The 16,429-nt window shown below is 40.9% G+C and overlaps 1 protein-coding gene across 1 annotated transcript in view; it reads left to right on the top strand.

Annotated features, from left to right (window-relative positions):
* Positions 1-13,411, top strand: part of ezrb (ezrin b) — a 65,644-nt gene extending 52,233 nt beyond the window's left edge. Inside the window, exons 10-14 of the mRNA XM_034161809.1 lie at positions 701-831; positions 2,462-2,622; positions 3,309-3,401; positions 4,100-4,348; positions 12,040-13,411. Coding sequence (XP_034017700.1) covers positions 701-831; positions 2,462-2,622; positions 3,309-3,401; positions 4,100-4,348; positions 12,040-12,207 — 802 coding nt within the window. The 3' untranslated portion in view covers positions 12,208-13,411. The remainder of the gene's footprint in view (positions 1-700; positions 832-2,461; positions 2,623-3,308; positions 3,402-4,099; positions 4,349-12,039) is intronic.
* Positions 13,412-16,429: the final 3,018 nt, after the last annotated feature.

Genomic DNA, 16,429 nt, shown 5'->3' with positions numbered 1-16,429 from the left:
GCTCCAGTTCGTCGTCGTAACCGACTTGAGTGGGCAAATGCTCACATTCGCTGGCATTTGGCACGTTGGAGAGGTGTTCTCTTCACGGATGATGCGAAGGAGATGTGTTGCACTGCATGAGGCAAATGGTGGTCACACCAGATACTGACTGGTATCCCCCCCCAATAAAACAAAACTGCACCTTTCAGAGTGGCCTTTTATTGTGGGCAGTCTAAGGCACACCTGTGCACTAATCATGGTGTCTAATCAGCATCTTGATATGGCACACCTGTGAGGTGGGATGGATTATCTCAGCAAAGGAGAAGTGCTCACTATCACAGATTTCGACTGGTTTGTGAACAATATTTGAGGGAATTGGTGATATTGTGTATGTGGAAAAAGTTTTAGATCTTTGAGTTCATCTCATACAAAATGGGAGCAAAACCAAAAGTGTTGCATTCATATTTTTGTTGAGTATGTATATATATATATATATATATATATATATATATATATATATATATATATATATGTATGTATATATAAAATATTCAAACATGGTGACTCCTCCTGAGTGCGTATTTGCCTGCCTAACTGTGAGTGGCCGCACAGTTGTTGCTTTGAAGCGTGCACACCAGACGTCTCTCGTTAGTGCACCTTTAGCACACATCACCCATATCGGCTGTCTCTGTGGTTCACGGCAGCTGTGTGTTATCTTCAGGGCCCAGCTGGAAAAAGAGAGGCAGAAAAGGGAGGCCATTGAGAGAGAGAAGGAGGAGATGGAGCGGGAGAAGAAAAACCTGATGATGAGACTCTATGACTTTCAGCAGCAGACCAAGAAGGCAGAGAAAGGTAAAGGGAATGGCTTTATTTCAGCGTTTCTTCCTTCACACAGGGGGCACGTTTCCATGTACCAACAGCTAGAATTTGTATGTTTATACGATGATATCAGAAAGCTAATGGCCAGGTGGCCGAATGTGATGTGATGCGTTGTAAATCCATGAAGTGGATGAAGGCTGGTTGTTTGAAATAGGAACCGAAATAATCCTTAAATGTAACTTGCCATATTTTACGGGGCTTTCACATCTGTACTTTTTTTTTTTTTTTTTTTGCTCACATCAGGGACTAACATGTAAATATATCATACTTTTCCCTTTATTCAGTTTGTTTTCCCACAGTAGCATTTCTACGAGGACTTAAATATGTACCGTATTTTCCAGTCTGTTGCCCCGGAGTATTACCACTCCAAAAATTCAGCATGAAGAGGAACAAAACGTATACAGTGCATCCGGAAAGTATTCACAGTGCTTTACTTTTTCAGCATTTTGTTATGTTCCAGCCTTATTCCAAAATGGATGAAATTAATTTATTTCCTCAAACTACAAATTTATTAATAATAATAATAAAAAACCTAAAAAAAAAAATCACATATCCATCCATCCATCCATCCATCCATTTTCTTCCGCTTTATCCGGAGTCGGGTTGCGGGGGCAGCAGCTCAAGCAAAGCCGCCCGCCCTCGACCGCCACCCAGTCCTCTCTGCACCCGACCCCCATGGCCCCCTCTGCAGGTGGTGAACCCACAGGAGGGCGGGCCCACGTTGCTCCTTCGGGCTGACTCCGGCCGGGCCCCATGGGCTAAGGCCCGACCACCAGGCGCTCACGCGCGAGCCCCAACCCCAGGCCTGGCTCCAGGGTGGGACCCCGGCTCCGCCATACCGGGCGATGTCTCGGCCCTTGATCTTTCACTGGTCATGGAGGTTCTGAGCTGCCCTTAGTCTGACCCATCACCTAGGACCTGTTTGCCTTGGGAGACCCTACAGGGAGCACAAAGCCCCCGACAACATAGCTCCTAGGATCATCCGGGTACGCAAACTCCCCCACCACGATAAGGTGGCAGCTAGAGGGGAGCACATATACATACAACCCCAATTCCAATGAAGTTGGGATGTTGTGTAAAATGTAAATAAAAACAGAATACAATGATTTGCAAATCCTCTTCAACTGATATTCAATTGAATACACCACAAAGACAAGATATTTAATGTTCAAACTGATAAACTTTGTTGTTTTTGTGCAAATATTTGCTCATTTTGAAATGGTGAATTGTGATTATATTAGCTGCTAACGTAGCTAATATACTTTTTTCCTGAGTGAAAATTCACTCACCTTGTGTGATACTGGGTGAAAATAAAATGATTTTTCTTATTCATTGACTTTTGCGATATCTTCATCACACATGCTCATGTGGTTACTATGAAAATGTTGTTAATTGTGCAGTACTAATGTCTATAGTAGTACCCACATCACCCAGCAATTAGACTGTGAGATCCCTGTTTTATTTATTTATTTATTTTTTCAGCTGTGCATCAGTCTCATATGTGGCCTTACTGGAGCCCAACTGATGAAATCTGACACAGCAATGGAGAACATTTAATCCCGGTGTCATAAATTTGTCTGTACCTTTCATCTGTGGTTTTCAGATTTGGAGGAACAGTATGAAAGAGCTAAAATACTGGAAGAGGAGAGGAGGAGGGCTGAGGAAGATGCGGCTCGCTTGGAGGCAGACCGCCAGGAAGCTCTACGGGCTAAAGAGGAGCTGGCCCGCGTGGCCGAGAACCAGAGGAAGACTGAGGAGCAGTTGGTCAGGATTTCTTTGAAACTATCCATAGTTGTAGAACTTCAAGCTAACGTTTCAGTTCTGTCATGTACAGTATCTCAGTTCACCCTCGTCAACTTGCATTCATCAGAACACATGTTCAGCAGCATCATTATGCAGGATGTAGTTTTCAGACAGGTGCTCACAGTACACTGTTATTTTGTCTATTTGGTACCAGGCACATTGTAGACTGGAGCAGTCAGTGATACCTGTTTACCGCAACCCCAGACAAAACTACTTTGTGGAGTCCAGCTGGACACATTGATTTCTTTTAAACTAACCACCCTGTCACCCTCAGTCACTCACAGAATAATTGCTCTCATGAGTAATTTCAAAAGGATTCTAGGAGGTGAAACTTGTCTGAGAGGTGCTTGAAAAGAGCTACTGGAGTCATGAGGTCACTGGACAGTGGTGTGTGGTGATGCTGATGTCCTTGCAAGATGACTATGATCCACATTTTTAGAGCACTTTTAAATCACATCATTGCACTGACCAGAAACAATGCTCTACATAGGAAACCTGTCTTTACCCCCCAAAAAACCCTAAAATAAGCACACAGAATATTTCACTTTACAGAACAAAACCAGTCTTAATTTCCAGTGGTAGCTGAGTTTGGCTAACTAGTAAATTAGAGTTCTTGAATTGGTTTTTGTCCTGTTGTTTGGTGTCAGGCTGCAGAGCTGGCTGAGCACACAGCCAAGATCGCCATGCTGGAGGACGCCAGGAAACGCAAAGAGGAGGAGGCCAGCACATGGCAGATGAAGGTGAGCATGAACCGAAATGTCTACTCGTGCCCATTTTCTCTAACGTTCTTCATTCTAATTTTGCAACCCCACATGCACATTCCAAGAAAAGGGGACGCTCAAGCATTTAACATGTTGTAATGTCGCCATTCCTTCTCACAACACTTAAGACATTGTGTCATTGAGGACACCAACCAGTGAAGCATTTCAGATGTTATTTTGTCCCATTCTTCCTGCAAACATGTCTTTAGGTGTGCACTAGTACAGGGTCGTCATTGTTTTCATTTCTACATTCTCCACGTAGTCTCTGTTGGGGACTCTCACTCCTTAAACAGTCGTAAATGTATTTCTAATTTGAATGTGTATTTTTTTGTTGTTGTTGTTACATAAAAATAGAGTCTTCGAAGGTGAATGTAAAATATAAAGTATGAATAATTATCAACTTTGCTATGCAACAGCCCATTTACAACTGAACAATGTTGTACTGTATGCATGGCATGCATTTACAATTCAAGTACTGGTATATGTTTTGTTGTTACATAATCAATCAATGGTTGTGTTCTTTAAATGTGTCTATAACATGGAGAATATGAAAATAGCGTTGTCGTTGTCTGCTTATATCTAAATATAATCACACCGTTAAATTGCCCACTGATGCTAATGTATAAAGAATCTACTCTAAGGTTCACATGCAAAATGCCTTTTTCTGTTGCATCCAGGCTCACGAGGCCCAGGAGGACTTGTTAAAGACCAAGGCGGAACTGCATAATGTGATGAGTGTGCCTGCGCTACCTCCTCCACCCCCACCTCCCGCCATGTACGAAAACATGGACTACAACAGCGACAGCGAGGAGAACAACAGCACGCACAGCGCCGAGCTGCAGACAGAGGGCATCAACGATCACCGCAAAGAGGAGGAGCGCCTGACTGAAGCCCAGAAGAACGAGCGTGTCCAGCAACAGCTAAATGTGAGTAAAACAGTGTGTGGTCATGAAATCACGTACAATGCCGCATGACACCAAAGAGGCGCTCAGTATCCTCTCACAAACCGCCGCGATCGCTGTGAAGTATGAAGCTGCACCTAATGTCTGCAGAAGAGTACAGATTCCACACATTTCACTCAAAACATCTTCTGCATATGTTGTTGAGACAACCAATCCAGCATGTCAATCAATCAATCAATCAATCAATTTTATTTATATAGCGCCAAATCACAACAAACAGTTGCCCCAAGGCGCTTTATATTGTAAGGCAAGGCCATACAATAATTACGTAAAAACCCCAACGGTCAAAACGACCCCCTGTGAGCAAGCACTTGGCGACAGTGGGAAGGAAAAACTCCCTTTTAACAGGAAGAAACCTCCAGCAGAACCAGGCTCAGGGAGGGGCAGTCTTCTGCTGGAACTGGTTGGGGCTGAGGGAGAGAACCAGGAAAAAGACATGCTGTGGAGGGGAGCAGAGATCAGTCACTAATGATTAAATGCAGAGTGGTGCATACAGAGCAAAAAGAGAAAGAAACAGTTCATCATGGGAACCCCCCAGCAGTCTAACTCTATAGCAGCATAACTAAGGGATGGTTCAGGGTCACCTGATCCAGCCCTAACTATAAGCTTTAGCAAAAAGGAAAGTTTTAAGCCTAATCTTAAAAGTAGAGAGGGTGTCTGCCTCCCTGATCTGAATTGGGAGCTGGTTCCACAGGAGAGGAGCCTGAAAGCTGAAGGCTCTGCCTCCCATTCTACTCTTACAAACCCTAGGAACTACAAGTAAGCCTGCAGTCTGAGAGCGAAGCGCTCTATTGGGGTGATATGGTACTATGAGGTCCCTAAGATAAGATGGGACCTGATTATTCAAAACCTTATAAGTAAGAAGAAGAATTTTAAATTCTATTCTAGAATTAACAGGAAGCCAATGAAGAGAGGCCAATATGGGTGAGATATGCTCTCTCCTTCTAGTCCCCGTTAGTACTCTAGCTGCAGCATTTTGAATTAACTGAAGGCTTTTCAGGGAACTTTTAGGACAACCTGATAATAATGAATTACAATAGTCCAGCCTAGAGGAAATAAATGCATGAATTAGTTTTTCAGCATCACTCTGAGACAAGACCTTTCTAATTTTAGAGATATTGCGTAAATGCAAAAAAGCAGTCCTACATATTTGTTTAATATGCGCTTTGAATGACATATCCTGATCAAAAATGACTCCAAGATTTCTCACAGTATTACTAGAGGTCAGGGTAATGCCATCCAGAGTAAGGATCTGGTTAGACACCATGTTTCTAAGATTTGTGGGGCCAAGTACAATAACTTCAGTTTTATCTGAGTTTAAAAGCAGGAAATTAGAGGTCATCCATGTCTTTATGTCTGTAAGACAATCCTGCAGTTTAGCTAATTGGTGTGTGTCCTCTGGCTTCATGGATAGATACAGCTGGGTATCATCTGCGTAACAATGAAAATTTAAGCAATGCCGTCTAATAATACTGCCTAAGGGAAGCATGTATAAAGTGAGTAAAATTGGTCCTAGCACAGAACCTTGTGGAACTCCATAATTAACCTTAGTCTGTGAAGAAGATTCCCCATTTACATGAACAAATTGTAATCTATTAGATAAATATGATTCAAACCAGCGCAGTGCCTTTAATACCTATGGCATGCTCTAATCTCTGTAATAAAATTTTATGGTCAACAGTATCAAAAGCAGCACTGAGGTCTAACAGAACAAGCACAGAGATGAGTCCACTGTCTGAGGCCATAAGAAGATCATTTGTAACCTTCACTAATGCTGTTTCTGTACTATGATGAATTCTAAAACCTGACTGAAACTCTTCAAATAGACCATTCCTCTGCAGATGATCAGTTAGCTGTTTTACAACTACCCTTTCAAGAATTTTTGAGAGAAAAGGAAGGTTGGAGATTGGCCTATAATTATCTAAGATAGCTGGGTCAAGTGATGGCTTTTTAAGTAATGGTTTAATTACTGCCACCTTAAAAGCCTGTGGTACATAGCCAACTAATAAAGATAGATTGATCATATTTAAGATGGAACCATTAAATAATGGTAGGGCTAGTGATGTTAAGCTCGAGTCAGTCTGCTCGACACAGCATCGAGCTTTGTGAACCAGAAGTGTCGGTGAGCAGCGTTTCGAGCACGCCCCCCATCACGTGACCACTGCGAGCGAGGCCTCGTTATGTCACACCACGTGTCGAGCTTCACAGGAAAGTCGAATAATCTGGGCGTGTCAATACGACCCGCCAAGTATTTAAATGAGATCTGAATCGCGGCACAAACTGTGGGTTTGTGAGAGGAGGAGACTGCTAGCGACAGTGTTATTGCCAATTACTCCGTGACAGGGACAGCATTAGTTTATATTTAGGTCTAGTTTAGAGTTCATTTAGTATAGTTAGCTACATACACATAGGACCTAACATAGACAGACACACACCACACACAACAGGCATTTATTCATATACAACATTTATCCACACAGTACATCAACATAGGTTATAGGTTAGACTATATATTCATAGGTAGATCAGAGACTGAGCTGAGTGACTGAAGAGCTGTGATTTTGGCGAGCGGGTCTTCTCCAAAGCTGGAGAGGCAGAAGAGGAGCCGATTAAAGCCCAGCACTGTTGAAATTATTCTTTTTTTTAATAAAAATTGTTGATAGTTGCATAATCACCGTCTCCTATCCCCTCTATTCTAATTTACAAATTACAGTATCATAAGCACAAGTTGCAGAAGCACATCTTTCTCACTTTTCCCGTCACATTCCATCCAGATATTGAGGACTGATGAATCTACATATAGTCTACAATAAAGGTTTTCATAACCAGTATGTGTACATCTGTAAGGAATATTTATTACATTAAGAAAGACACAATAATGAAGATGACATTTTTTATTAGTATTTTTCAAGGACAAACCACATCAGTCATGAATTACTGCAAACATTTGTCACAGCACTCGCTCAGGGTAATTCTCAAAACAATCCAGCAGATGTCACCCTTCAAACTGTATCAAATGCCTCGAAGCAGTGTGTCGATTTTCAGCCAGTTGTGTTGAAGTGGCTCATTGGTTCATGAGGCCTCGAAATTGCCATCACTAGGTAGGGCTTCCTTGAGCAGCCTGGTAGGAATGGGGTCTAATAGACATGTTGATGGTTTGGAGGAAGTAACTAATGAAAATAACTCAGACAGAACAATCTGAGAGAAAGAGTCTAACCAAATACCGGCATCACTGAAAGCAGCCAAAGATAACAATACGTCTTTGGGATGGTTATGAGTAATTTTTTCTCTAATAGTTAAAATTTTATTAGCAAAGAAAGTCATGAAGTCATTACTAGTTAAAGTTAAAGGAATACTCGGCTCAGTAGAGCTCTGACTCTTTGTCAGCGTGGCTACAGTGCTGAAAAGAAACCTGGGGTTGTTCTTATTTTCTTCAATTAGTGATGAGTAGTAAGATGTCCTAGCTTTACGGAGGGCTTTTTTATAGAGCAACAGACTCTTTTTCCAGGTTAAGTGAAGATCTTCTAAATTAGTGAGACGCCAATTCCTCTCCAACTTACGGGTTATCTGCTTTAAGCTGCGAGTTTGTGAGTTATACCACGGAGTCAGGCACTTCTGATTTAAAGCTCTCTTTTTCAGAGGAGCTACAGCATCCAAAGTTGTCTTCAATGAGGATGTAAAACTATTGATGAGATACTCTATCTCACTTCAATCAATCAATCAATTTTTTTATATAGCGCCAAATCACAACAAACAGTTGCCCCAAGGCGCTTTATATTGTAAGGCAAGGCCATACAATAATTATGTAAAACCCCAACGGTCAAAACGACCCCCTGTGAGCAAGCACTTGGCTACAGTGGGAAGGAAAAACTCCCTTTTAACAGGAAGAAACCTCCAGCAGAACCAGGCTCAGGGAGGGGCAGTCTTCTGCTGGGACTGGTTGGGGCTGAGGGAGAGAACCAGGAAAAAGACATGCTGTGGAGGGGAGCAGAGATCGATCACTAATGATTAAATGCAGAGTGGTGCATACAGAGCAAAAAGAGAAAGAAACAGTGCATCATGGGAACCCCCCAGCAGTCTACGTCTATAGCAGCATAACTAAGGGATGGTTCAGGGTCACCTGATCCAGCCCTAACTATAAGCTTTAGCAAAAAGGAAAGTTTTAAGCCTAATCTTAAAAGTAGAGAGGGTGTCTGTCTCCCTGATCTGAATTGGGAGCTGGTTCCACAGGAGAGGAGCCTGAAAGCTGAAGGCTCTGCCTCCCATTCTACTCTTACAAACCCTAGGAACTACAAGTAAGCCTGCAGTCTGAGAGCGAAGCGCTCTATTGGGGTGATATGGTACTACGAGGTCCCTAAGATAAGATGGGACCTGATTATTCAAAACCTCATAAGTAAGAAGAAGAATTTTAAATTCTATTCTAGAATTAACAGGAAGCCAATGAAGAGAGGCCAATATGGGTGAGATATGCTCTCTCCTTCTAGTCCCCGTCAGTACTCTAGCTGCAGCATTTTGAATTAACTGAAGGCTTTTTAAGGAACTTTTAGGACAACCTGATAATAATGAATTACAATAGTCCAGCCTAGAGGAAATAAATGCATGAATTAGTTTTTCAGCATAACTCCGAGACAAGACCTTTCTGATTTTAGAGATATTGCGTAAATGCAAAAAAGCAGTCCTACATATTTGTTTAATATGCGCTTTGAATGACATATCCTGATCAAAAATTACTCCAAGATTTCTCACAGTATTACTAGAGGTCAGGGTAATGCCATCCAGAGTAAGGATCTGGTTAGACACCATGTTTCTAAGATTTGTGGGGCCAAGTACAATAACTTCAGTTTTATCTGAGTTTAAAAGCAGGAAATTAGAGGCCATCCATGTCTTTATGTCTGTAAGACAATCCTGCAGTTTAGCTAATTGGTGTGTGTCCTCTGGCTTCATGGATAGATAAAGCTGGGTATCATCTGCGTAACAATGAAAATTTAAGCAATACCGTCTAATAATACTGCCTAAGGGAAGCATGTATAAAGTGAATAAAATTGGTCCTAGCACAGAACCTTGTGGAACTCCATAATTAACTTTAGTCTGTGAAGAAGATTCCCCATTTACATGAACAAATTGTAATCTATTAGACAAATATGATTCAAACCACCGCAGCGCAGTGCCTTTAATACCTATGGCATGCTCTAATCTCTGTAATAAAATTTTATGGTCAACAGTATCAAAAGCAGCACTGAGGTCTAACAGAACAAGCACAGAGATGAGTCCACTGTCCGAGGCCATAAGAAGATCATTTGTAACCTTCACTAATGCTGTTTCTGTACTATGATGAATTCTAAAACCTGACTGAAACTCTTCAAATAGACCATTCCTCTGCAGATGATCAGTTAGCTGTTTTACAACTACCCTTTCAAGAATTTTTGAGAGAAAAGTAAGGTTGGAGAGTTTAGGTAGCTACTCTGCACTGTGTTGGTATATGGCATTAGAGAACATAAAGAAGGGATCATATCCTTAAACCTAGTTACAGCACTTTTTGAAAGACTTCTAGTGTAATGAAACTTATTCCCCACTGCTGGGTAGTCCACCAGAGTAAATGTAAATGTTATTAAGAAATGATCAGACAGAAGGGAGTTTTCAGGGAATACTGTTAAGTCTTCAATTTCCATACCATAAGTCAGAACAAAATCTTAATCTTATTGTAATTCATTATTATCAGGTTGTCCTAAAAGTTCCCTGAAAAGCCTTCAGTTAATTCAAAATGCTGCAGCTAGAGTACTAATGGGGACTAGAAGGAGAGAGCATATCTCACCCATATTGGCCTCTCTTCATTGGCTTCCTGTTAATTCTAGAATAGAATTTAAAATTCTTCTTCTTACTTATAAGGTTTTGAATAATCAGGTCCCATCTTATCTTAGGGACCTCGTAGTACCATATCACCCCAATAGAGCGCTTCGCTCTCAGACTGCAGGCTTACTTGTAGCTCCTAGGGTTTGTAAGAGTAGAATGGGAGGCAGAGCCTTCAGCTTTCAGGCTCCTCTCCTGTGGAACCAGCTCCCAATTCAGATCAGGGAGACAGACACCCTCTCTACTTTTAAGATTAGGCTTAAAACTTTCCTTTTTGCTAAAGCTTATAGTTAGGGCTGGATCAGGTGACCCTGAACCATCCCTTAGTTATGCTGCTATAGACTTAGACTGCTGGGGGGTTCCCATGATGCACTGTTTCTTTCTCTTTTTGCTCTGTATGCACCACTCTGCATTTAATTATTAGTGATCGATCTCTGCTCCCCTCCACAGCATGTCTTTTTCCTGGTTCTCTCCCTCAGCCCCAACCAGTCCCAGCAGAAGACTGCCCCTCCCTGAGCCTGGTTCTGCTGGAGGTTTCTTCCTGTTAAAAGGGAGTTTTTCCTTCCCACTGTAGCCAAGTGCTTGCACACATGGGGTCGTTTTGACCGTTGGGGTTTTACATAATTATTGTATGGCCTTGCCTTACAATATAAAGCGCCTTGGGGCAACTGTTTGTTGTGATTTGGCGCTATATGAAAAAAATTGATTGATTGATTGATTATCTGAGCTAAGCACTAAGTCAGACAAAAGGTCTGAAAATTCACAGAGAAACTCACAGTAACGACCAGGTGGACGATAGATAATAACAAATAAAACTGTTTTTTGGGACTTCCAATTTGGATGGACAAGACTAAGAGTCAAGCTTTCAAATGAATTAAAGCTCTGTCTGGGTTTTTGATTAATTAATAAGCTGGAATGGAATTGCTGCTAATCCTCCGCCTCGGCCCGTGCTACGAGCATTCTGACAGTTAGTGTGACTCGGGGGTGTTGACTCATTTAAACTAACATATTCATCCTGCTGTAACCAGGTTTCTGTAAGGCAGAATAAATCAATATGTTGATCAATTATTATATCATTTACTAACAGGGACTTAGAAGAGAGAGATCTAATGTTTAATAGGCCACATTTAACTGTTTTAGTCTGTGGTGCAGTTGAAGGTGCTATATTATTTTTTCTTTTTGAATTTTTATGCTTAAATAGATTTTTGCTGGTTATTGGTGGTCTGGGAGCAGGCACCGTCTCTACGGGGATGGGGTAATGAGGGGATGGCAGGGGGAGAGAAGCTGCAGAGAGGTGTGTAAGATTACAACTATGCTTCCTGGTCCCAACCCTGGATAGTCACGGTTTGGAGGATTTAAGAAAATTGGCCAGATTTCTAGAAATGAGAGCTGCTCCATCCAAAGTGGGATGGATGCCGTCTCTCCTAACAAGACCAGGTTTTCCCCAGAAGCTTTGCCAATTATCTATGAAGCCCACCTCATTTTTTGGACACCACTCAGACAGCCAGCAATTCAAGGAGAACATGCGGCTAAACATGTCACTCCCGGTCCGATTGGGGAGGGGCCCAGAGAAAACTACAGAGTCCGACATTGTTTTAGCAAAGTTACACACCGATTCAATGTTAATTTTTAGAAAACCCAAAAGATCCAAGATCTTGTCAGAATGCCAACCACTCACTTTGGCTAAGTCATTCAACCACGCGCACAGAACAGGACTCTGACACTATTGGGACTCGTCAGTCATTTGCACCATTTGTGGTATTAATTTGGTGTTCTAGCTCATGCCTTGCCTGCTTCTCCACCATCAGATGCTGCGTTCAGAACTGGCCGAGGCACGCGATGACACCAAGAAGACCCAAAATGATATTCTTCACACGCAGAACCTGCTGGAAGGGCGAGACAAATACAAGACCCTGCGACAGATCCGAATGGGCAACACCAAGCAGAGGATTGACGAGTTTGAATCCTTACGATGAGCGCCGTCCAGCATTTAGCCTCCACCAGCCACGAATCAAACTCTCCCCCGTACATCACCACACGCTCAGATTCACACATGCATCAACATCATACAGAATAACCTGGACCAGTATAGGCGCGGCAGGAGGCGCACATTGCCTCCAAAGAGACACCTGTAATAATAAGTTTGTCCTGCGGTCTGCAGAGCTCTGCAAAACATCTGAGGAGTTCTTAGTGCCAAATCCTTCCTCTTTCTAAGTCTTATTTGTGGATTCTATTATGTCAGTTTTCAGTGATCAATCCAGACCAAATCATTATTGTTTTAACCAGGGGTGTGATAAGTAGTGGGACTAGTCAGATTATCTTTTTATTTTCTGATGTGCACATAGACTGTAATCAACGCCTTGTTTCTTTCTGTCATCTTATTAGTTGTGTCGGCGAAAAGGTTGTTTCAAAGCGGCCAATCAGAAAGGGGTGCCAGTACGTGCTGAACACTTCCATTTATGTATAGTGCTATACAGCAGTTCAAAATGAAGCCTAGATTAATATTTATATTGTATATGGGACATGAAAAAGGGGTGTTTCATCTCTGTTTGTATATTTGTGCTAATAAGATGTTTAAAGTGTTTCAGAGGTTTTCTATACTGGCAGTTCTTATGTTCCCTACATTTTCTGTTAGATTACTAAATTAAAGAAATTTAATTGTAAATTATTGTTTTATTGTTATTGTAGAGAATATCCAGCCACAGTAGCTGTTACTAAATCAGTCATGGAGATTTCTATTTAGGTACTTTTTTCTGGTAATTGGTGTTTTGAGAAAAATCTTCAGAGCACTTTGGTGAACGGGACGATTGTGTTTATCTTCATCATCATGTCACTGTTGACTGACAGATGAGCTTATGTGGTTTTACTCTCCAACATAGCCTTTGTTTCTGGCTCATCAGTCCCAGATAGCTGGTCTTCAGTTTTAAACCATGATGCAGTCGTTAAAAATATTTTACAGCTTTTGTAAGTGTTAAGCGATTAAGATTGGGGGATTTGTGCTGCATATTCGCAAAGGACTGACCCAGACAAGACAACCGCAACATCTGTCCTTCCTCTATAGCAGCAGCATCTGCTGACACTGTAATCGACACACAAACCTGATTTGTATATAAACAGGATTTTATAAAGAGGTGGTCAGTATATTGGCAATAAAAATAAAAAATAAAAAAAAACCTATGATCTATGTTGTCTTGTGTCATGACACTTTTTTCTTTGGCTTTGAAAAAACTCTAGATATGGACCCTGTAATATGCAGTGAGTTAATAACAGTAACTACAAAAACAAACAAAAATAAATGCTATGACCTTGTAATTACCAAAATTAAATATTTCTCCAAAAAGCAACCTTGAGTTGCCTGTCTGCATGTATGTCACCTGCTGAATTAGCGATGGATTAGGAGCAGGTGTGGTTGTCACTGATACAGCACATTCCCACAAATGAATTAAATCACAAGTTATTTTCTGATTGTTTAACATCAGTTATGCTCTCGAAGTCAAATTACAGTCATGCCATCATACAGAAACTGGAAAGGATTTCATATAAATTTATTCACAAAAGTAAAATGGGGAAGAAGGTGTTCAAGCAAGGTATGGACTGAATAGGCTCAGAGAGCGAGAGAGACATGGTTTACACACAGATTTTCTTTCTAACTCAAAATATAATAATTCAAAATAGCCTGTGTGTGTGTGTGAACTTCAAACTACAGCTGAAAAGCGCTGTAGTTTGAAATGAGCTAGTCATTCTTACATTTCAAAAGCCTAGGTCTGCATGTAACCCCAAACCAGACCAAGTTGACACTATGGAAAATGCAAAAAAATGCAGCGATTACTACATTTACTTTATTTCATTGATGTCAGTATGAATGCAAGATATTTGATGTTTTTGTGGTTAACTTCATTTCCTTTGTTAATATACATCAATTCCTGCCTTTAAGGCCTGTGACAAGTTAAAAAAAAAAAAAGTTGGAGCAGGGTTAATTTTGGAATTAATGAAGTTAAAAATTAAGGCTGAGTCTTTGAGGAGCAAAGCTGGGGAGAGGATCTCCAGTTTGTCAACAAATATGAGAAAATTATTGAAATGTTTAAAAACTGTGCTTCTCAAAGAAAAAGTGTAGGGGATTTGCATATTTCTCCCTCTACAGTACACAATATCATTACACGATTTAAGGAATTTGTGTGTAAAGTTAAAGCCTAAGCATCAATAGCTGATATAACCACATGGCAAGGGATTATGTTGGGAAACCTTTAAGCACTACAATATGGAACTGCATTCACAAATAATACTTAAAACGTTACTGTGCAAACCTTGTCCAGAAATTGCACTGACGTCTTTGGACTCAGACATCTCGGTTGAAATGAAAAAAAAGCAACAATGACCCCATGCTGTTGCACACTGAGACATGTTTGCAGGATGAATGGTACAAAAGAACATCTGAATCACGTCTGGATGCCCTGGTATCCTTAATGCCAAAATGTATTTTAAGCATTGTAAGAAGGAATGGTGGCATTACAAAAAGTGTCAAATGCTTGAGCACCCCAAGTGTTTTTGGAATGAATTGCAGCAATGGATGTGCTTGTATATTAACAAGTGAAATAAAATGAAAGTTTCCACATTGGGCAGCACTGTGGTTTAGGGGTTGGCACTGCTGCCAAACAGCAAAACATTCCTGGGTTTGGTTCTGATCTGGTTCTTTCTGTGTGAACTGTTCTTGTTGCGTGGGTTCCCTCTGGGTGCTCTGGCTTCCTCCCATGTGAAAGCAAAACCGAAACCATGAAAGGCGTAAACCTGTGACTGGTAAGGGCATACTGCAATTTGCAAGCTGACCACTAGATGGCATTAAACCCCACTAAATTTACATGTATTTTCCTTCAGCATTAAATGCCACAATCAAATACTGATACCTTCCAGACAGCTGCAACTAAAGATCTGTGATCAAGCTCATAAAATGCCCTACTCTCTCATGCTACTTTCTTGCATATATATCTGTGGTAGCAAATATTTTGTGATGGCAAAACAGACCTGGACAGACGTCTTCTCCCCTTGAAGAGATCTGTCCAGAATTATACGTACTAATAATGATAATAAAATTATTTTTGTACCACATAAATCATATTTTTACCACATAAATACAAAGTGCTGCAAAGTAATAAAATAATAATAAATACGCAAATAAAATACATATACATAAAATTAAAACAAGATAACAAATTACACACCCTCAATGAGTTTGGGTGCCAACTCCTCATTCAGCAAAGCTTTCCAGGCACATTATGTGCTGATCAGAATCCTCATAAAAAACCATTTGTGAACACAGTCTGTAACTTGAATGATAAGGTCCAAGGTCTTTGTACCAGTGAGTCCGTCCTTTGCTACTTTTTTGGTTTAAAACCCCCCACACACAGTCATGGAGAAAAAGGTTGTGCAGCAGAAGCAGGTAACTATTAGCAGATTACTATAAAAATAAATAAATAGAAATTCAAACTTTGTCAAATTATGTAACACTTTGATAGTCTTATTTTTATCCTCATCTTTCCTTTGATCAACCCAGGGAGGTGATGCTCTAGTGGTTAAGCGTTGGCCTTGAGACCAGATGATCCTCGGCTCAAACCCCAGCCAGACCAGAAAATCACTACGGGCCCTTGGGCAAGTTCCTTAATCCCCTAGTTGCTCCCGGTGTGTAGTGAGCACCTTGCATGACAGCACCCTGACATCTGTGTGTCTGTGTGAATGTGAGGCATTGATGTGTAAAGTGCTTTGAGCATCTGGTGCAGATGGAAAAGCGCTATATAAATGCAGTCTATTCACTATTTTGATCTGTGAGGATCAGGATTAAAGCAGTCATCAATCACCAATGCTCCCTTTGATCTTTCAACCAAATATGGTCACAGTCTAGAAGATTAAGGATTATGGCATACCTTTGATCTTTGATCCTGATTCCTTTTAATCTGATCCTGCTATTGATCTCTGATCCTAACTCCTCTGAACCAGATAACAGATTAAAGCAATTAGAAACCAGGATATAGCACATTGATCTAGAACAAAAACCAGCATCAATGATGAATGATCAGGATTAAAGTTTAGGCTTATCTGTCAGCAATTACAAACTAGAGTGCCAAGGGCCCCGTGGGTTACCGGCTTAGTTAAAGCTCAAGTCAAAATGGCGATTTTTGGCATAAAAATAAATGTCATTTCCAATCA

Source organism: Thalassophryne amazonica, chromosome 21, assembly GCF_902500255.1.
Source record: "Thalassophryne amazonica chromosome 21, fThaAma1.1, whole genome shotgun sequence".
NCBI lineage: Eukaryota > Metazoa > Chordata > Actinopteri > Batrachoidiformes > Batrachoididae > Thalassophryne > Thalassophryne amazonica.
Note: the sequence above shows the minus strand (reverse complement) of the source record. Positions and strands in the feature narration are given on the sequence as shown.